This window comes from Tinamus guttatus, unplaced genomic scaffold, assembly GCF_059628265.1.
Source record: "Tinamus guttatus ecotype Peru unplaced genomic scaffold, ASM5962826v1 Tinamus_guttatus_pri_ptg000510l, whole genome shotgun sequence".
In the NCBI taxonomy this organism is placed as follows: Eukaryota; Metazoa; Chordata; class Aves; order Tinamiformes; family Tinamidae; genus Tinamus; species Tinamus guttatus.
Genome location: NW_028289044.1, coordinates 259,110 through 281,616, shown reverse-complemented (window position 1 = coordinate 281,616; position 22,507 = coordinate 259,110). Strand labels below are relative to the sequence as shown.

At 43.9% G+C, this 22,507-nt stretch overlaps 1 protein-coding gene across 1 annotated transcript in view; it reads left to right on the top strand.

Moving 5' to 3' along the window:
• Window positions 1-2,857: 2,857 nt before the first annotated feature.
• Window positions 2,858-22,507, top strand: part of RIMS2 (regulating synaptic membrane exocytosis 2) — a gene marked incomplete at its 3' end in the record, with an annotated part of 276,506 nt that continues 256,856 nt past the window's right edge. The window contains exon 1 of the mRNA XM_088533604.1: window positions 2,858-3,043. Within this exon, the coding sequence (XP_088389730.1) occupies window positions 2,886-3,043 (158 nt within the window). The remainder of the gene's footprint in view (window positions 3,044-22,507) is intronic.

Here is a 22,507-nt window from a genome sequence, read left to right as displayed (position 1 = left end):
AAACCTGGAAAGTGAATCTGATTTTTCAGAATATACTGAATTCAGAATGATAGGTGATAGTTGAAATGAACAGGAATAGCAGGTACTCAGAGGCACAACCTATGGAAATGAAGGCCAGGATTTACCAGACATTTCACTACTGAGGGAATTACAAATCAGTGTTCCCTAAAAATAAGCTGCATAAATGAGCATACTACATAATAATTTGTGATGTTGGTTGACTGTAAATTATTATTGACACAATTACTGTGGAGTAGGTAGAGAAGTTTGCTCTGGGTGTATTTTCATCAATATGTGATCTGGGCAATGTAAATAACAGTAACAGCATGAGACAATTCTGTGCAGCCTGACACAAGCATGAACAAATAATGTTTCTACTTGATTGCAGGGAAATGAGAAGAACGTTAGGTAGAAAAGATGAGAGAAAAAGGGAAGGTAGCATAAAAAGGTCAAATAGAACCACTTCTTCAGTGAGTCACCGGATGTCTTCTGCTTTGAATCCTCTATCCTTTCAAAGCAAATAACTAGATAATATATGGGGATTACAGTTCCTAGCCTTGGATTTATTTGTTTATAGTTACACTCTTAGTGGCATAGAATTTAGTGGGAAGAGGGCAAATATTAAAGAGAGAGAGAGAGGAAAAAAAAACATTGAAATTCTACAGTCATCTTGAGAGCAGGTATTTGTAGTTTGAGGATGAAAAAATACAAGCTTGTTGAAATGATTTCAGTGCAACACTACAAATCTAGAAAATTCAGAGGTCCATTTCCACTGGGAAGAAATTCAAATGAATGAAATAATACACAAGAAAAAATAAGTCTGCAATGTACTGATGTCTTGCAGCCACAGCTATTATCAAAATACTGTTACTGTTTATGGTTGAGAAATGACACAAAATATTTCTGAAACAGCTGTGTAACCTGGCAGGCTGGAGAGGCTGCATTAAAGTGGTCTGCTTATTTCTTTTTCACTTATTGTTAGAAGCAATTCAGTGATCTCTCTTTTTCTTCGCTTCCCCGGGATAAAATGTCATTTCCCAAAAGGATTGGTCCTGTTAATTCTTCCATTCAACATCTATAAATTGAAATGGATTGTACTATCTTTGGTAATTTGATGACACAGTTCTACACTTCCTTTTCTTTTTGACTTAGATGCCAGATTTATCTAGTGCCTGGAAGAAACAAGGAACTGGAGGAAAGCCAGCTGGCTGGCACCCAGCCTGAAAGGTGAAGGTGATGTTGACTGGAAAATCAGAATGCTTTGAGGACTTGATGAAAATCATGTAGTTTACTTTATAAGGGTACCTACTCAATTGTAATATTCATTGTACCTTCTATAAATTGGTTTATGTATGCAAAGGGTTTACTATATGCAAAGGAATAATGAGTGAATCACATGAGGAAATGGAACAGCCTCTTTTCAGTTAACGGTGCCAGTGCCATTTCTTGGACAGAACTAAAATTCAGTGAATAATGCGGTATAGGAATGGATAACCTTACCATGGCTCACCTATCACGCTCTTGTGGTGACCTGCTCCTGCAGGACTTGTTTTCCCAAGGGAATGACATCTTCAGCACAGTGTTTCCCACAGCATTTCCCTGAGTTAGCGATCCGGCAGCCCGGAACTCCTTCCCTGTGGACACACAGTTAGCGATGACTAGGGCAGCTTCCAGGACAGGCTGAGGAGCCTCCCCTCCTCACCCTGCCCAGGCCCTAGGCTGTCCCGGGCCATTAGAGGTGGCGCTGGCCTCAGTATGATGCACGGTGGAGACTTCTAGGGGCTCAAACTGACCCTGACAGACCCACCTTGCTGCAACCCCTCGTGCTCAGAGGAGAGCAGAGCGCGTGTGTAAAGCGCCTTCGCGCTCCAAGCGCTGCGGGCCGGGCTCTCTCCGCCACCGCAAACGGACTGGAAACCGCCCCATCTGGAGCGATGTCTCCAGCACATTCGGAGACGCTGCTCTCCATTCACTGGGGCTGCGTTGGCTGCTATTTGGGGCGTGCGGACGACTCCCTTTTCCAGAAACTATTTCTGGCCACCGCGGTGGCTGCGAGGCCGCGAGCGGGGCCGCCGCGGCGGCGCCAGGCCGGGCCCGGCCCCACTTGTGGCGGCCCCGCGCCCTCCCGCGCGGGATTTCTACCGCGCCCACGTCCGTGCGCGCGTGAACACCCAAATAACAAATAAATAAATAAATAACTAAATAAGCGCGGAGCGGCGCCCCCCGCGTCGCTAGGCGGCGGCCCCCCCCGCCCCGGCGCGGCAGGAAGAGGCGTCGCGCGGCTCCCGCGGCGGCGGCGCACGATGCGGAGCCCCCCGCCGGCTCCGCGCCATGCCCGGCCTTAGGCGGCCGCGCAGCGCAGAGCGGAGCAGCCGAGCGGGGCGGCGGCGCGCGGCGGCCGGGCCCGGCGGAGGAGCGGCGGGAGGCGGCCGCGAGCGGCGCCCCGCGCCGCCCTCCCCGCGCGGCGGCGGCGGCGGCGGGGAGTGATGAGCGGGCGCTGGCGGGCGCCGCTGCCGCTCGCGCTGCCCGCCGCCCGGCCCCGCTGCCCGCCTCGCCGCCCGCCGCTGCCCTCCGCGCTCCGGCCGCGCCCGCCATCCTCCCGCCGTGACGGCGGCCGCGGCGCTCGTCCCGGCTCTCTCCTCTGCTCTCCTCCCGTCCCGCCCCGCTCGTCCCGGCCTTGCCCGGCGCCGGGCGGGCGAGCTGGGGGCTCCGGGCCCCCGCCGCCTCCCCGGGGCGCTGCCTCCCGCCGCCGGGGCCGGCATTAGGCGCTGATTGATCCCGGCTATTGATTTGTATGTGCTGCTCGCGGCGCCGGTGGCGGCCGCTCCCGCCGCCGCCCGGGCGAGGACAGCGCTTCCCGTAGCGGAGCCGCGCTCCGAGCCAACATGTCGGCTCCCGCCGGGCCCCGGGGCGGCCCCGCGCCGCCGCCCGCTCAGCCCGAGATGCCCGACCTGAGCCACCTCACAGAAGAGGAGCGCAAGATCATCCTGGCCGTCATGGACCGCCAGAAGAAGGAAGAGGAGAAGGAGCAATCCGTGCTCAAGTAAGGGCCGCCGCATCGCGCCCGCCCGCCCGGGGCTCGGGGCCGGGGCTCGGGGCCGGGGCGCCGCGGGGCAGGAGGGGGCCGCGGGCGGGCGGGGGCTGCCCCGCGGCCGGCGCGGGGAGGCCGCGGGGCTCGGGCAGCGGCGGGGCACGGCGCCCAATATGGCCGCACAGGTGCCACGGGGCGCCGCGCGCGCCGGCGGCGGGGCCGAGGCGGCGGTCGGCGCCGCCGGAGGGGGCGGATCGGCGGCCGCGGGCCCCGGCGCGGCCGGGCTCGGCGGGGAGCGGCGCGGCGGGGCCTGCGCCGCGGCCGGCTCGCGGCGCGGGGCTGCCGCGGCCGCCATCTTCCTCCGACAACGTGTCTGCCGCCCGCCCCCGCCTCGCGGCTCCTGGCGAGCGGCGCGGGGGAAGCGGCAGCCGCGCCGGCCCGGCCGCGCTTCAGCACCGGGAGCTGTCCGGGCCCGGCCGCGAGCAGCGCCCGCCGCGCGGCGGCTTCGCTCCGGCCGCCCCGCGGTCCCTCCGCTCGCCGCCCTGCCCGGGGGGGGGGCAGTTGTTGCCTTCCCGGTTGTGTCGCGGCCGCCCCGCGCGTTTCTGCCCGCCAAGACCGTCTCTAACCGAGCGCGGGGAGCGGGTGCCCGCACCGCGCCGCCCCGAGTACCCGGCGCTGAGCAGCCCTCGCTCTGCAGTTACACAATCCGCTGGCTGTTGTGGCACTTGGGTTTTAAAATAAACCGCACTTCGGCACGCCAAGGTGTGGCAGAATGAAAAACGGGAATCTCTGTCGTGAAATCTCCGCGCTCTTAAAGATCATTAGCAAAGAAGGAAAGGGAAAGTTATTCATGCTGCAGGTTCACTGTGTAATAGCGGCGTTACAATTCTTAAAAAGCTTCCCGGCAGCTTTTGTTTTAGACTATATAATATTTATGATCCAGTACAATCTATGGTTTCAGTGTGACACTCCGTGGATATATATATGTAGATTTTTTTTTGTAATGGAAGTTGCATTCCGTATATTTAACGGTCCCCAAATTAACCACTTAGCTTCTAAAAGCAGGTAAAAAACCAGCAGCTTCCGGGGCTCTTGCTGATTGCACCTATTATAGGCAGGATTAGTCACCTCGTTTTATGAAAGGGAGACACAAAGCTAGGATCAGTTCTAACTGTTCAGCCTACAAATGAAAAATAAACCTTTCTCAAATAATGATGAGGTAAAATTAACTGTAAGAAGTGAAATGGGTTTGTTTTCATTTGTAAACGCTGGTGTCTTGGAAGCAGGCAATGGACAAAAGGTCTTCGCCACAATCTAAAAATAAAGTATGTGCTTTGAGTGGGCTTTAGTTGCTATTTCTCACTGACGTTTTCTTCTGAGTCCTGTGTAAGCAGCAGGGGAAACAGTGGAGCATAAAGTTTATGCACAAAGGACAGGCTAAAACAGCTGTCTTATGAAAATGCTCTTGTCGAGGGAATTTGGATAGATGTCCCTAATATAAGGATAAGGTGTCAAATTAGCAGCTCACCAGTTTCATTCTTAAAGCGAAGTGGCTCCTCGGAAGCCTCAGATGAATTCTGAAAACATCTGCAGGTTTATCGATCGCAATCCTCTACCAAAGTCACACCAAACTTTGTTCTGCACCTTTGACTAGATATTATTGAGTTTAATTCTCTTGGCAGTTATTTTCTTTCTGCCCGAGGCGAGGGGGAAGTAATAAAAAAAAAACCCATCTATGTTTATATGAACAAACTATTGTTATTGCATATAGATAAAGAAAGAGCTAAATCCTGCAGTCTTTGTGCAAGCATAATTCTCCCCGCAGGCAAACTCCTTTTGAAGTGGAAGGTACTTTTGTCTAACTAAGCAATAAAACTGTGTCATTTCACTCCATGGGAAAAAATAGGGGAGGATGTAAAAAAAAAGAGATGCTGGGAAAAGAGTTGACAGAGATACTATCACAAGAAGTGCCTAAATGTTGTAAAAGATGGCAAGCATGGGTTTCCTCTGGATTTTGGATAATTTATGGTAATCAAGTGTCAGTATGAATGGCTCATCCCTGGACCCTACTTCCTTTCTCCATTCTATTTCTATTTTGTGCTTTTCAGATTCTTATGCTGGTCCCATCACTGTCGTATTTGAGCATCTTCCAAGAGTGCATTAAGTGGTGTGACTCACATCTGTAGTGGGGACTATTTATTCTCTTCTTTTCTCTCCCTGGGGTAAATATGTGTGGATTTAAAATAGACATATAACCTCTTCTCCGCATGCTTGTTTTACCCTTCTTGCGGGGAAAGGAAATGCAGATTGTATTGAGTTGTAATCTGTAGCAACTAATGGTGACTAGGTCAGCAGGAATTCCTGCCAGGATTTGCTGGAACACGATGCCATGTAAAATAGAGGCTTTCCAGATTTGCCGCCTCGCGTGGCCTGGTTTGGTCGGGAAGATGGTCCCGCTGCGGTCGGACGCAGCGTCACTGCTGGGGAGCTTCCCTTTAAAAGGGAGGGCGGCTGCTGGGACTGTCTCTGTGGGAATCTGGGGACCCTTGGAGCGTGTTTTGAAGGTTCTGCACTAAGAAGGGGTCTTTTTGAGAAGGTTATCGAACGTAATTTTTGCAGAGTATTTCATCTGTGTAACCCATGACACCCAAAGAAAGCAAATTTACATCTATACACTGGGTATAAGTCCTTCTCTGCTGTTTTAGGAATATTTACGTATTTTTAGCTTTTGTCTGCGTATTTTGCTTTTTTGAGGAATAGCGTAGAACTCTTGGAGATGGCTTTTCCTTTAAGGCTGTGCCTGTAAGAGGCACATGCTGCCTCTTAAAATTCCTAGTTTTGTGTGCGTAAGCTTTCTAACAGATTTTAGATAATGCATTTTCTCTTCACAAATTGATTTATGGGCTCACCCCTGTGCTTTCTTATTTTTCATTTGTACTTGATTTCTGTCAAAGCACTGGCTTGAAAGCTTGCACACGCAAAGAAGATTGATAGATGATGCACGGATGAGGACTTACTTGTCAAAGACCTTGTTTTAGCCTCGCTCATGTGGCATCGTGGATTTTCACCTCCTTTGCATGCCTGTACTGTTCTAAAAATAAAATAAAACACTCTCCTTGTAGAGTCAGGCTCGCAGTTCTGAAAAGGTATCCGTTTGAACTTCGCAGGGGCATGGGCTCTTTGGCTTAATGCAAGGCAAGTTTTCCCATGAGAAATTTAATTACGAAAACATTCTGCCTTTCCCGTACATTCGCAGAGTATCACCTCGCTTCACCACGAGGTCCTTATTAAAGATCTCAGGGTTTGTGGGGGATTTTGGGTGACCTCAGGAAAGGGGTTTTTTGTCACCTTCCTTCGCGCAGGGCTAGCGAGGAGCCGGGGAAGCGCTCGTCTCGCAGAGCAGCCCCGCGGCCGCGGAAATGCTCGGGCTGCTTCATAAATAACCCGCTGGGGTTCACTCTGCTCCAGAAGTCCTGCAGGTTTGGGATTTGGATTGTATGCAGAGGGTTTACACTTGGGCTGCGTCGGACTCCAGTCAGTGTTAGTCGTGCTGCTCCCATAACTTCACATTGGATTTTGTCTGAATGTAGAGCGCTGAGCAGAGTAGACTATTGTTACACTGCTCATTATTTTGCTTTTGTTTCTATGTACTCTAAAATAAAAGTATATCATCAAGACGATTTAAAAAAACGACTTTATGCAGTTTAAAAATAGGTGATAGTGGCAGTTATAACTAGATGCAGATAAGGAAAAACACAAATCCCTTTCTGCTTCCTTCCCCTTCGCTTCTGGCTTCTCTTTTTGCTCCCTTGTTCCCTCTCGCTCCTATAATCTTGGTCTTCTTCCTTCTCCTTGTCACAATTTGTACTGACTTTTTGGCCTCTCTCAACATTGCCACTGAGTCTTCCCTCTTAGCACATGATTAAACATTTTATCCTGTAGATAATATTTGTCAGGACGTTGCAGCTTGTGCGGTTTGCTCTTCAAGAAGACCCAGTGCTTGCAAAAAAGCATCCGGCCCATCTTAGACACTGTCTACAAACAGTAGTAGTAGTAGTTCCCGCTGGTGACTAAGCAGAATGTGTCTGGAGACTATACAGCCTGGCAGTAACTCTAATTACTGAGATAGCTAATGGTCGTGTTAAGTTAAATTGGAAAAGCCTCGATTAGTGCTGATCTTGTTCCAGGGTTCAAAAAGTGCAAGCAGGATGAGTTGGAGATGGAAAGGCCTGACATCAGATGGGGCCAAAATCCAGAAAAGTTGTAGCAGCGTAGAATGGCTAATAGGAAATATTTCCTTAATAAAGAACCCCCAAAATAGATATATAACACCAGTCAGTATGTGCTTTCTGAAAAAAATGTCTTGTCAGATAGATCTGTTTTCACTCTTCTTCAGAAAACAGAGGAAAATGTGTAATTTTGTATTTTTGAGTGTGGGTGGACCACACTTTCAGGCTCCGAGACTGTATCACAGAAAGAAGTAACTAGGGAAAACTCAGTGGTCTCTCCAGGCCAGATGCCTGACTGCTGCAGTCTGGATTTTGTGGGCGTGCAGCTATGGGCTGGGTAACTTTTAAATAACTGAGAATGTCAAACAATTGATTTTTCCATTGAAAGAACAGCTTAATTACAGTATATACTCTAAGTGAGAAAACACACAGAACAGATAGGTTACTACAGAACTGAGGCTTTAACTTGATAAAAATGTGATTTTACCCTGCCAGTGAAGTTTTAAAATACTTGCAAATATATTCAGAGTTCCGTAATGAGGAAGGAAAAGTAATATAATGGTTTATACTTTGAAATTTAATCCAGTAGAACTACTCATATGAAGCTAGTCATTTAAATAATTTTTCAGTTTTTATCTGCAAAGTAGACATAACAGATCTTTTTTCAGCTGAATGCCATCTCTCATCCCTCTGTTTTACTGGCTTTTTTGGAGTTGTATCATCCTGTTCAGAATCAGAAGGCTATGACAGTTTGGAAAAGCACTGGCCTACCTTTTCCAGGCTCGTCTTTTCTGTGAAGGATTTTTTGTGTTGCCTTTTCCTTTTTGCCCAATGTTCGATGGCTTTTTTTGGTAGGAAGAGGAACTTGGGGAGAGAAAATCAGAAAAGATCACGGAAAAATGATGACTTTAGTTCCCATCTATCTTTTCTATAACTGGGAGACTGCAGCAGACATTACACCTTAGCAATGAAATTCTAGCTGCAAGGTGAGTTCAATTTTTTGATTTAAGAATAGTTTGTGGGGGTTGTCTTAATCAGTTGTCTTGCTACATCATGTTTAATTGCTACATAGTATCACAGATAACCTAATCTCTTTATAATTGGGCAAATATGAGGCTTCCTAGTTTAGTCTTATAAACAGGAAGAATCTAATTAAATACTGCTTAAAAATGACATTTAAACATCAGATGTCTTTCAGACAAATTAATTGATTTTATAAATCTTAAGTTCAAATCAAATCCCATTGTTTTCCCTGTTTACTGAGCTTAAATTGTGTGTCCTTTACAGGATGACAGTGTAACAGGAGGAATTGTTGTTTTCTCAAATTATAGGTGTCTGTTGAGGTGATAATATAGTTTAGTGCTAGAACAGTTTAAATTTAATCTGATTTTACTTTTGTAAACTCAGTAAACTCCAGCAACTTCATCTCATGATTATTACGGTTTGGCTAATGCAATAAAGCTGCAATACCAGCGCTGTGCTGAAAAGCTGCTGCTTCTCCCTGTTCTGTGGCTGCTTCCTCGGGTTGCTCCTCCAAGGCGTCGTTGGGAAACTGCAAAAGGATGTTCAGACAGGACTGAGGTTGTAAGAGTTAATGCAATAGCACAAGATCATCTAGGGCACTAAGTGCATTTAAGAAGTTTCTACACACCATGTCGGGGAGTGAGAGCTCACAGTAATTTATACCTTTCTGCAATATTTTTGCTACAGGTCGAAGAGCTTTTTTTTACAGTTTTGAATTCAAGTATCAGCTGTCATCATATTTCCGTGGCTAAACAGGTCCGTAAGGTCATCTTAGTTGCATTTCAGAAAGCTGAAATCATATTCATGCATTTTCATGGTGGAAGAGTAATATTTAACTTTACTTTCGGAGTTTTGAGGGTTTGATGGGAGAGCCTGAAGGGCACCGATGGGAGAGTCTTTGATTTAGACTTTTAACTCCATTATTAAACTGAAAAAAGATAATCTTATTTGTCCTATTAGGAGCTAGCAAAAGTTGAATTTGTGTTTCTTAAAAAGTCCAAATGGTTCTATTTAAAAAATCACAAAGAAAATCTTTGAATTTTAATTAACACGAATAAGTTATTGGATCTTTCATCTTAAGTCTCATATGGATTTGTTTGAATACTGCCTGGTATTTTTTTTTTCTCTGATTGACATTAAGATTTTTAAGGCAACTGGTTTCTTATAGCAAATACTGCGCTGTATTGGTACCTGGAAGACCTCACAGGTCACTCTGCAGTACTGAGTATTTGCTATAACATTGCATATTGAGCCTATGTATTTGTAAGGGCAGTCTTTCTTCAGAATGTGTATTTTCTTAAGCATTTGAAGAACATCAAATGTTTTGACTTCTGAATATGCGTGAGTTGTAAACAGACATTTGTTTTCTTTTGCAACCTGCTTCATATAACTTTTCAAAAAGGAGTTTTCCCGTGTGCTAAAAAGAGATCTGTTTCTATAGACTATTACTCCAACTTCAGCTATGTTTTTCTCTTTATGAAAGGGATGAGTGAAAAGTAAGGCTTTTATAGCTGTTTAAAGCTCAGTTAACACAGAGAATAATAGAAAATTGGGCTGGATGGGATCTCTAGAGGTCTTCAGTTCATTCTCTGCCTCAAGGCACCCGCTATAACACAGCCATTCCTGACCAAGCTGGTGGTTCCCGGCTGTGAGGACCTGCCTCACTAGTGAAACAAACGGGCTTCATGGCTGAGGGAAGAGCACATCACGCGTCACGCGTCACGCGTCACGTCACACATCATGCATCACGTGTCACACATCACACGCAGAACTGAGGCTTACAGCCCTGGGAGAGCTCTGCTGGCTGCACGGGAGAGGGGAAGGAGCAGCTGTGGGGCCAAGCAGATCTTGGGGTAGAGCTCCAGAATCCAGTTAAATATGAGGCTTGTCCACTGTTTCCAGATGAGTTTGCTTCTGAAAGGTCTGGGAGCAACTAATGTGACTACTGACTTAACCAGGCACAGAGACCCCACGGTCTCCCTAGATTCTTTGTTTCAGTTACTTGGAGTAATTACACTTAGCATTTTTTTTCCCTCTAATGTTAAACGTAAATCTCCTTTCTGCCACTTACTACTTACTCTGTCCCCTGTACAGAAGAGCAGAGCAGTTAATTGCTTTCTTTTTTGCAGCAGCTAGTGTATCTGCTCTTGTAGATTCCCATGTCTCCTTTCTGTAGACTCGCCAGACCATATTTCCTAGACTTTTAACCATTCTTGTTGCTGTCCTCTGTATTCTTTCTAATTTATTTCTAATTCTTCTTCTTTTGAAATACTTCAGATGTTGTATTCCAACCAAATTTGCTTGGAGAGGGTGTAAGGGTGGCAGCAGGTGTGTTGCAGCAGTGTCATGTGTGTTTGTTTTTACCGTGGTGGAGCAGGATTGACTCATGTTCAGCTTGTGATCTCCTTCAACGTGCTCCTCTGCAGAAATGCTCTTGAATGAATCATTCCTCAGTTTGTGTTTTGAAGCGGATTGCCCCTGCTAAGCACAGTGTTTTGTCTTTGTCCCTGTTGAGTTCTATTCTGTCTATATCAGAAGCCTCTTATGAATTTTGCATTACAGCTCTTAAATAAAATGCATAAACAGCCCTTGTAGCGAGAACCAGGAATTTGCCTCCAGAGAATATCCTAATCGCAGAGCTATTTAGTTAGACTTTCTCTTGCTTGTCCATGCATTCCCATTCCTGGCTGCACACTGTTCACTGGTGGGATGCAGAATAATCCCCATTTTGTTCTGCCCATGGCTTGTTGGTGAGACAAGAGGGCTGTGCACTCCAATCTCCTCAAGACGAGGCATGCCTGGAGTGCAGGTCCTGAACTTCCCTGGGAGGAGATACCCGCTGCACGCCGTTGTGCAGGAAACAGTTGCCTCCTTTGCTCTAGTTGTTCCGTCTGCTGAATCTGTAACTCAAAATACCTTTGGTAAGTTGATGTTCCAAAGATATTTGCTAAGGGTCTAAGAAAAATAAGTAGGTGGGTAGTGGAAAGATACTCTCTGCATTCCTGGCAAAGGAGAAGTCACACCATATCAGATGCAAAGTAGCCCACATAAGAGAGAACCAACTACAGATATCCAAATAAATCTATCATGAGCTGTGAATCCTCATGAAATTGGACTTTGTTAGCATCATATCCATAGAGCTGCTTGCTTAAGGAGAACAATTGTCTCAGTTTTGGTATCTTTTTGAGTCCTATTTTACAACATCTGGAGCTTGGGTTAGTGATTGAGCCTAGCGAATCTCTGGGATTCTTCTTCCCAGATGCAAATATCTACAATGTGAGACAACTTCATATGAAACAGCTTAGATTCCCTCTGTAGCCAATGGAGAGAAAGAAGTGTCTTCAGGATGTGATCCGAATCATCATAAATTAGCCATTTTGGACAGGCCAGCTGAACTGCAGTTCCTGTTTCTGGCCACATAGAGCAGAGCAGAGACACCCTGAGCTCATAGACATCTAGAGCTGAGCAAGCTGGGTCTCACCCTCAGAGTCCTGCCTTTGAGAAGAACTCTTCACTACTTGTTCCTTTAGAAACACCACAACCACTTGCCCTACTGACCCTGATTTTTATTGTCACTCTGCATCTTTGGCTAATCTTCCAGCCAGTTATTAATTACAGCATGTTCATTTATTTTAATATTCGAGAGGCACTGCCAGGAATTCGAGTACTGCCAGGAACTTTCCAAGGTTTTCCTCAAGAGGTAGCCTATATTTTCTTCTAAATTCAGAAAGCCTGCAACAAACCACGTTTAAAAGATGATCTTGGGATATCAGATCTTTCCAGTCCATGGGAATAAGCCTATCTACCAACAAAAATGTTTCCGTGAACCCCTTCTCCTAAATGGTTTCTGTCTAGATTTGCATTCAAATCCCAGCTGTGCACGTTGTAAGGAAAATCTTCCCATGCCATTCATTCACCACTGAAAATGTTTAGTGGACATTTCAAACCAGAAGCTAGAATATTTTGTTTGAAAGTAATCCAATGGCTAGATGAGAAGTGAGGAACACAGGAGATAGTTTTTTACCATTTATCTACATAACTCACTCACCATCTCCATCCCTATATTGTCAGAAGTTAGAAAGATTTCAGCGTATGCTTTGAATTCACTCCATGCTTCGAATTTTTATTTCTACTAGTTAGCCATTGCTTTAATAATACCTATTTAGCTACTGCATATTTTCAAGTTGCTGGCTTACTTTTGATTAAAAAGGACCCAACCATTGAAAAAGAATCTACTGATTAAAAAAAAAATCCCACTAATGAAATGCTATTAAAAAAACCTTATTGATACACACTGTGAACTCAGCACTTTCTTGCTTTAAAAGCCTGGAAAAGCAGGTATCTGCAGAAGATATTGTGTGGCACTGAAATCACATATTTTTGCTGAATCAGGCCCTAAGACAGTTTGGGAACAGGGGTTTTGTTTCAGCATCCTTCCATTAATTTGGTTAGTCACTGCGATTCATTTCATTGCGGGTAACCAACTGCTGCACAGTAAGTGACAGCTGAACCATGTATTATCTAACAGCTAGAAAAATAGCATCACTGTCACGTTTAGAAGGCTGAGCATTATATTTATATTGAACACTTACATGTTCTGTATAAGGTAGAATGCTTCAGGAAAATCTTATTTTTTCTCAAACTACTTGTGTCATTACAGATATGAAATATAACAGCAAACAATATGAGCTATTTAAAAACAAGAATTTCATTTTCAATTATGAATTGAATGAAGCTTCTTGTTCTGATTTTGAATATTTTTTTGGCTTTTGACATTAGTTGTAGAATTATGGTTGTGGCCACTTTGCTCATAGCCAGGTTTACATGTAAGTGGCAGGCTTGAAGAACCCCATGTACCCGAAAGGGAAATGTTTCTCAAGTGCTTATCCTGTTTCCATATTAACACATATGACATGAGGAGACATTTCAGGAGAAGCAGCAGTTTTCGTTATTCTGTTATGCTTCACCAGAAAGTATTCTCATGCAGAAATCCCAGGGGAATTCAAAGGTTAGCAAGTTGTAAAGTTAAGCAATAGGATTAACAAAATCATATTTTAACCCAGTGCCTATACTTCTTTTAAAAAATCTTATCTTACATGTTTACAAATATGTAGCAGAATATCCAGAGGGGTCTTTTTTCCCTGATTGTGGTTTATCTGACAAAATGCTGCAGAGGAGGGTGCTGTGAAGGCACCGAGCCAGGAAAAGGTATTTCCAGGGTAGAGCAGCAAGTGCTCAGAACTGGAGAAGCATCAAATTCCCACATACGCTGGATAGCTGAACATGCAGGTGGCCAGAGATGAATGAAACAGACTGCAGGTGAACACCGATACACATTTATATACTTGGAATTTATTTAGGCATAGTTGGAAGATGGGGGATTTTGGCTATGTTGGACTGTATTTATGGAAACATCACATGTAGTTTCCTGTGTGTTCTTGTCTAAAACTTAAGTAGTGTGTTTGAACAGTCTTCATAACACAGCTATTCTCTTCTATAAAAGAGATTTTTATTTTGAGAAAGGTAAAGTAAACATTCAGTCAGACTTCAAGTGTTAGTATGAACAGTCCTATTTGTTTTACACAAAAGAGAGGGATTATAATTGTATTGTTAGGCCATGATCATGCTGACACTTACCATAAACTTAATTTCTCACACATTAATAATTACTTCTTAATTCACTGGGACCAGTTATGTACAAGTGAAAGATTCATTAAATTAAAGGAATGTGAGTTAAAATAGTGCAGTTGTTTAAATTTTGTATTTTTTTTCTAATCATATTTGAAATTAAAAAAAATAACTAAAACTGCAGTTTCACTGTGCAATTTCAGTCATGGTTTAATAATAACATCCGTTTCTTTTTTTTAAGCTTTCAACCACTGTGTGCATAAAGACTACAGCATATTTTTCCCAAATTGTAGCTTTTACTTTTCTAATAAGGAAGGGATTTTTCTGAAAGTTTAACAGTAAATTAATTAGTTCAGTGAGTCATTAAATAAATGAAGATGCTGTTGTGCATTTTTTGTTGTTACTGATTTGAACAGCTGGTACATTCTTAATTTTACTCTCAGGTAAATGAGAAAGTAGTTTAGAACTGATAGCATTTTTTTGTCATTTATCACAATCATGAGGTTTTTTTTTCTTTGACAAGGGCTTAAGAGTGTTTTGTTATAGTAATCCCTGAAAAATTAGTCTTTCCTAAGAGCTGCTCTTCCTAATACAAGAATAAGCACATCCTTAATAAAGATGACCTATTTTAAAACAGCTCCTGCCTCCCATAGGCACTGCTGGGAGTTCAGTAAAGCTGCCCATAAGAAAGATGGTGGCTTGTGATAAAAGAGGAAAAGGGCTGTTAAATAACTTTTATCTTGGATATAAATAACTTTATTCAGGATTTGCGTGACATGGAATGCAGCCCATGCCAGGGCTCTGTCACGCACTTCCATCACTTAGTGGGTTTGGCTAACAGTAGTATCTTACTTTAGGGAAGATCTGCATAGTATTTTTTATGTCTGTGTTACTAATACGCATTCTAGCCTTACTTTGGTTTAATAAAGCTTTTCTTTGGAAATTTGGTATTGTGAGCAAAACCCAAAGGAAAGGCTCATTGCTGAACTCCTGCCTGTCCACCTGCGTATTCAGTGCCCCTTTAGCTCACAATTAGTTTCAACTTCCTGTAGCAAACGAGCACCTGTATTATAATTAAAACGGAACCATAACAATCGGGGTAGCTGTAACTGTAATTTTCAGCTAGCCCCAGGCGAGCTCGGCTCTTTGCAGCTTCCCCCGGCCACGGGGAGGCAGAGGCCCCTTGGCCCCGCGGCCGCCCGCGCCCCGCGGCGCACGGCCCGTCTTGACGTCTCCCTTTCAGGCCTCCGGGCAGACCGGGTCAAAATCTGCGTTCAGAACCTTTTGGTTTGTGAAGAAAGCTAAGAAAATGGCCGTAAAATCTTTCTGTTGAATCACCTGAGGCAGAAACCGACTGTTGGGGTTTCTCTGGGTAGGATGAGCTTTTGTGTCTCTGTATCAAGCAGCGTATGTAGCTTTTTCTCTCAAACGCACAGTTTAAAACGCTTGATTTTATGGCATCCAGTGAAGTTAGGGTGGAATCGGAAAGTTTCTGACAGGCCAAGTGTGTTCAGCACATTGGATGTGGAAGGAAAGGAGGGTGGAAATACCTTGCTTGGCTAAGCAGATGGGCTCCAGAAATTGCGTTGTTGCATTTTTGGTGTATTAAAAACCCCACCATGTGGTGTGATCCGGGACACAAGGGATGTCCCTGGTGGTGGCTGGGACACAAAGAATGGCAGATGTGCAGCAAGGGTCCCGGCTGCACTTGGAGCCCTTAGGGCAGCTCTTAGGTTTCACAGGTGACACAAGGACCAAGGGCCCTTTTTGTCCCGTGAAATAATGGGAGAGCCGTTTTGCCCCTAGCACTGCAGTTTATGGAGGGAGACAAGACCGATTGTTCATGTTATACAATGATTCTGGCTCTAAATTTGTTTGTAATTTAATTGAAATACAGGGTACTGGATTGGATATTGTAGGTAACAGGAAGTATGAAAAATTTGGTTATAATTTAGTCTGCTATTAAAACAGCATTAGATAGTGAATCCTGTAGATGACAACAATTATGGCTGCATTTAAATACTGAATCTTTCTGGGAGAGAACAGAGGAGCCCAAAGGGTGAGCGTATCGCCACTGTGTCCATGCAAACACATAAGTAAAAGATAAAGCCGGCTTTAAAGCATTCAGAATTTTTGTAATTGTAATGAAAGTAAATGATTTTGTCAAGTTATAGACTGCAGTCTGGCCAACTTACTTGGATATGTGATATGTAAAAAAAAAATCCTGTTTAAGAAGTAAAATTAAAAATATTACTATATGGGTAACAATTTTCCGTATGCCTAGCTTCCTTATTTTTGCAGGATGCTACAATTCAGAGGGACATTTCATTTTCTTCAGAAGAGAAATAAATCTATCAGGACAAGGGCTATTATCTAGGACTATTAAATATTCACATATTTTGTACTCCTTGGTTGCTAATATTAGCTCAGTGTTCCTTAGAAGCTGCATTATACTGTTGGTTGGAAAATACTTTTCTCTGTGATATCTCTCATGGTCATCTTTGTTTGCTCCACATTTTATTGAAAAATAAAACAACTCTTCTCCTTATGCCTCCCCTCTAGGCTGCCCGTACAAGTTGCTGTGCAAACAATATTTGGCCGTGTTCCTCTTGGAATAGAGACCCCAGAGTGAGTGTGATGGTCCTCTTTGCAGAATCAAAGCCTGCTCTTCTGGAATGATTTCCTGACCCGAAATATGAATGAATTATACATTTTTTAAAATGTCATCTTCACTCAGAAGCTAGCAATTTTATTAAAACCAACTTCCTTTTGAACATTTTGTTTTCTATAAATACCAGGCATGCTCCTGGAGGGTATAGAAGGCTTTTACTTTTTCACAGGTTAATATTCATGCTGTGTCTTGTCTGGCCCAACAACTGCCCAGTGTCTGACTGGGTTCTGTACCGCCGCCCTGAGTGCCCACGTTACTGTAGGGTGAAACAGCAAGAGATCTTCCTGCCTATTGCTAAAGAAGAGGTGAAATAAGGAAGATACTGTGAACAGCATGCTCATTTTAAACAAGATTTATTTTTCCATCCAAGATGTGATACACTTCTTCCTGTACTTCAAATATGTTTTAAATCATCTAAGTAGTAGGTTGATATTTTAAATTGTGCATGTATTTAGGTTGGATAAGGTAGGCTTTTCCAATTCTTCTAATTTTGTATCCATTTTATAGACAAGAGCTTCCTGGGAGATCACCAGTTAGGCCTGTCAGTATTGCAGATTGTAGTACAGACTGATTTTAAATTTTTTACTTTCCCCAAATCATATTTTTTTACAGATGATGCTTGTAAGAAAATATTTAGGTTAGACCATATCACTGGCAAATAAAACACTTTGTGATGCTTTCCTGAAAATTTTGTTTTCCATAATAAAATGATGTAACCCGATTTTGGTCTAACTTCCATTCTCTTATTCTGTTGCAAGTCTCCTGATGGCATTAGATCACTTCTGATTTAATCTTACTGTCAAAAAAAAAATCAGGTCTGTTATTCCTCATCATTTATGTCAAAGCCTATAAGGGCAGTGCTGGAGTGAGCGACTGCAGGCGGCCCCTCTCCTCTCCTGCACAATTTTAGCAATGAAATTGCAGGCCCTGGACTTGCTCAGCTGCCTTGTGGTCGGAAGGGAGGCGTAAAGCCCACGCGGGGTAAACCCCAAACTGGACAAAACCCATTCTGCCCTTTTGGAGCGGTGCTTTTTGGTCTCGTGAGGCATCTCCTGTGCTGACATGACCCCCTTACACCCCAATAAGGGTGTATTGTCACCTTTACTGCGCCTGTCTCCGACTAGTCCTACGTTTAATGTTGCTTGAGCTGGAGGCAGGTACAGCGAGAGCACGGATTGAACGCTGGCCGCTATTGCTGATGTCCTTATTATTCTCACACACCTTGGGGTTTTCTATTAATTTCTTCAAATACTGGTAATGTCTTTTCCTGGCAGGACTGGATAAACACAACAATGTGCAGGGATCTGTATGTAGCTAACTGGATAAAATCGATAAAATAAGTACAGAAAAGTAAGATAATTTGCCCAGAGTGCCACAGCAAGTGAGTAAAATGACTGGTATTTATTACAAATATTATACTTAATCATGCCATGCACTGTTATCAGTTAAAAATGAACTTAGATGTGAAGAAGTTGCAGCCCTTATAGCTTCAATACGTGGTGTGTTCACGGGTGCTTCAGAGGCTTCCTCCTTTCCTTTCCTCTATCTTAAATTCTTTGCTCATCTCACACACCTTTGGCTACTGTTCCACCTCCAAGTATTTTCATGTAACGTCAGTTTGTGCAATAGGTGCAGTTTAAAGGTTAATCTAACGATAATCAGTGAAACTAGTGCCCATTCCACAAAGATGATGAAGCGTTTGAGTCAAAAGTTCAAGGAAAATCCCATGTAGAACAAGTATTGTGCTTTTAGTAATAGAAAAAGGAGAGTAGTAGAAAATTGCAGAATTATATCCACATTTAGGATATCATCCTGCGTATAAATAAATCTCTAGGTTTTTATTTGCTTGCAGCAGATGAACTGAGGCTGCCTGAGCTGACAATGTTTCTATTGTTCTCTTTTTTACAATGTAGCCCTCAAGATTCACTTTATCAGATCAGTTTATACATTTTTCTGGACTTCCAAAATATTTAAAGAATAATTCTACTTTAAAGCTAGCAAAGCTATAAAATTTAAAGAGTGTAAAGGCAAAGTTATGCACTTTGTTTGTCTAATATCTTAGCTCTGGAGTGTTGTATGTATAAACATATGTATGTGATTTTATTTTGAAAATGCCAATCACCTTTGAAAAATAAGCAATAGTAAGTACCCTTTGGTGTTCCACTATGAGAATCTTCCTGATTAAAAAGAATCTTTCTTGTTAAAAAGAATGTACTAAAGAGAATGTAAAGAAGTGTGCTATAAAGCACTTCTTGTACCGTCTCCTTATAATAGATAACACACAAAAATAGTTGTCTTATTGTTTGAACTATCTTTGCCCCCGTATTTTCCTTTTAGCTCTTTTTTTTTTTGGTGCAAATCCCCTGATGTCTGTTACTAAAGGAATCCCTCTCCCTGGGTGCTGACAGGAGAACCTTCAGTCTGCAGTTAAACGTGTTCATTTGAGTGGAGTGCGCACACAAGCGGGGCCGTTTGGGAGGCAGGTGTCTCGGCAGTGGTTTCCAGCAGCTGCTGTTCGCTGGTGGAAGCGCCGTGTCCGCGCCGCCGGCTGCAGCACTTCCCACCAGCGCTGCTCTCCCTGCGCTTGTGGCGGTCGTGCCAGTCAGAACGCCAGGCTGGATGCTACCAGTTGCTGCTCATTTGCTTATTTGCTTTCGTGCTTTGCTACATCCTACTTGTGCTCTCCCAATCTGGCAGACACGCTTAAAGGAAGTCGCAGTCTGTATTTCTAGTTATTTTTTCCCTTTATTGCCTTTTTTTAATGAGCTGTTTGAACGAGCTTTGAGTGGATTGATCTACGTTCTTTAGAAGATGGATAGGTTGCCTCAAGGAGTCTGTAGGAATGGCGCCAAAACGCTGAACACAGGGAGCACCTAACCCTGCTGCCGATGCCCGTGCCCCCAGGAGGGATGCAGAGCCCTGCATTTCCTCCCCGGGATAGGAGGAGGTCCATTACTACCCACCTGCAGCAGCAGCCAGGGTGTTTGCTGGCAGAGGGGCTGCCCTGACATTTGCTCCCAAGTTGTGTGTCCATCTGAGCTGTTAGGAAGAAAGAAGGGACTAGGGACAGGAAGAAACCTGTTGGATTATCCCGTAACGTGCCCCGACCGCATCTTCACAGCCTTGAGCAGGAACAGAGTTCCCTTCTTGGGGCTTTCAGCAGGAACAAGAGCAAACTCGCGTTGTCCAAGGGCTTGTAGCTCCATGTGTTTCTCTGTGTCTCTGCAGCTGCTTATTTTCTGTCCTTGAGGAAGGCTGTTACTGCAGAAGGTTCTTGGTGAGAACGTGGGTCATGCATTTTTGGGACCATGAATCTGAGCTCAGCCCAGTAACTGTTACTGAAGAATTGCAGACCTGGAGTTCCAGACCGAGCAGGTTCTGCCACATTTCCAGATCTCGGCAGTGTTTGGGCGTACGACCAAGTTCTCTGGATCCACATGTGCAATTCAGCTTCACTGCTAAATCCACAACAGGACAAGATTAAAGTGGGTACCAGTGAACTCCAGTTCCGCCGTGTCCTGGTTTCCACAGAAGGAAGCCCTGCCGTGGGCGTCAGGTGGGAGCTCTAACGAGCAGCCATTCATTACAAGGGGTTGGGGATGAGGATATCTGGGTCCACATGAGCTTCATTAGATCACCCTTGGTCCTCCTCTGAAACCCACTGCCTGCAGTGTTGCTGGATTCTGTGCAAGTTACATTTTTCTCATCTTCAGTGGAAAAAGTTGGAGTAGTCTGATCAGGAAATGATTAAAGCATGACTGAGAGTGACAGTGTCTTCATTTGAAAAGAAGTGCAGCTTCCTGGATACTTAAGGCTTTAAAAATACTCTTTGCCATCAGTACAACTGTGCCTCCAGGAGAAATGAGGAATCTGGTGTGACCCCATGACTGCACACTTGATAATCATTTCACTCTTAATAATCTAATCTGTCCATTGTAATGAAGCAATTAGCTAGCTGTGCCCCTGGCTGTAGTCTAATGGTGAATAATGGCATCGAGTCTTCCCGTCACCGTTTCGCTGCTGAGCGCTGTTAGGTAGGGGTTTATTTGACCTGTCCTTTCAGGCCTCGTACACAGTGGCCAAAACCTTTTTATAAATCAGGCTGTGTGTGGTGAGAACATTTATGATGGCTGAATTTAGCTCACTGTCATAAACTTCTTTGGATCAGAAAGAAATAATATAACATTAGTAGAAAAAGAAAAAATAAGGGCAAGAAAGGGAGAAACCATAGTATTAAATCTGATTGGTATTAGTTCCTCTGGTTTTATTCCTCTGATTTTATTTCAGGTGACCAAGGAAGTGATCTGTGACAAAGTATTTCTCATTCTTGAAATTTTTTAGAAGCTCCTTCAATGATCTGGTCAGCTAGATTCTCCCTTATACTTTTAAATTTATTTTATGGTCTAATGCTCTGTTTTGATTTAAGTTATCTTTCTAAAGTTCTAGATTTAAAATGTGAGCAAAAAAACCCCACTTTTTTAAAAGGGATAAGGAGTCCATTTTGATTGAGGTGTTTTATTTTATTTCCAAAAATCTTCCACTAGAAATTTCTATCCCAGTATATTGTGCAAATGTACTACCAGCTACGTATGTCCTTTTGTGTTGCCTCCACAGTAATGTCTGGATGGACTCAAGGCTTCTCTGGAGTTTTTGAACTTCCCAGTGTGATTTGCATGCTCACCCGGCTAGTGAGAAAAAAATCTCTTTTTTTTTTCCTACTTTTCCAACAGAACTTTCCAAATGGTGACGGTGTGAGGCGAGTTGAGCTGCTGGTTTCTGCTGGAAGGAACAGGAGTCCCGTGGGCAGCCGTGCTGGTGACCGGGCTCACGGGGAGCTGCAGCTGAGGCCCTCTCGGCAGCCCAGGGCCCAGTTCTGCAGCGCCGGGGCCAGCTGCACCATCCAGGCCCCCTTGTTCTCAAGTAACTTGTGCCATGCCCGGAATCCCCAGTCAAACCAAGTGGAAAACAGTTCTTTCCCTTTGCGGAGAAAATGATTTTTTGGTGTTCATTCCTGACCATCCTACTTGAAACAGAGTTGCCACTTGGTTTGTACCTTAGCTCTCCCTTCCCTGTGTGAATTCTGAAAGTTCTGCCTGGCTGTTGTTGGTATCTCAAAGGAACATAGTGCCTTTCTCTCGTTTATCCTTCTGTCCTCAGTGCCTTACAGCAGTTCAGTTTAGAGCAGTGTTTGTGCTTTGGAGAACACGCGCAGATCTGTATGAAAATCGTGACTGCTTTAAAGAAGTGTGACCTCAAGCACGTCTGTACAATGAGAAATTAACTCTGGCCATGGCCCCCTAACTAGAGGTAGGAGAACTTCAACTAACGCCTGAAACTGTTATAAAGCCACCAAGTTTCCAGTCAGAATGGGCATACACTGTTAAATAGTTTCAGCCCTATGTATCTGTTTGATTAAAATCACTGGCGGAATCAACACACTTCATCATTATATGTATCTGACAATACAGTGAGCTAAACCTCTGCTATAAAAACTCCAATATTATCTATACTCTATAAATAAATATCCTTTTCTGTACACAACACAGCCAATAAAGAAGCTGTGCTTCTAATTATTTTTAACATTTAACAAATTACCTCGTTTTCTCAAAATCTTGGCTCTCAGAAAACTAGTCCTCATGCTTAGATGGTAATACAGAGAAGAAATTAAATTGCCGACCTTTAACTATTCTTCCTTATCTAATTTATACTGTGAGCTTTTGGGGTCAGCTGACAAGATTTCTTACATGTTTTTGGAAGTGCTTATTGACTTAGGATTATGTTAAAATTTGTAGTAGCTGCTTGCTTTTCTGCCAGTTTTGTTAAGATGTAATTTTGATTGACAGTCCCCAGAGGGGCTACTTTTAAATATGTCTCTCTGCTTTTATTAATTTTTGGACAATGCAGAGGAGAGCTCATGCTGAGAAC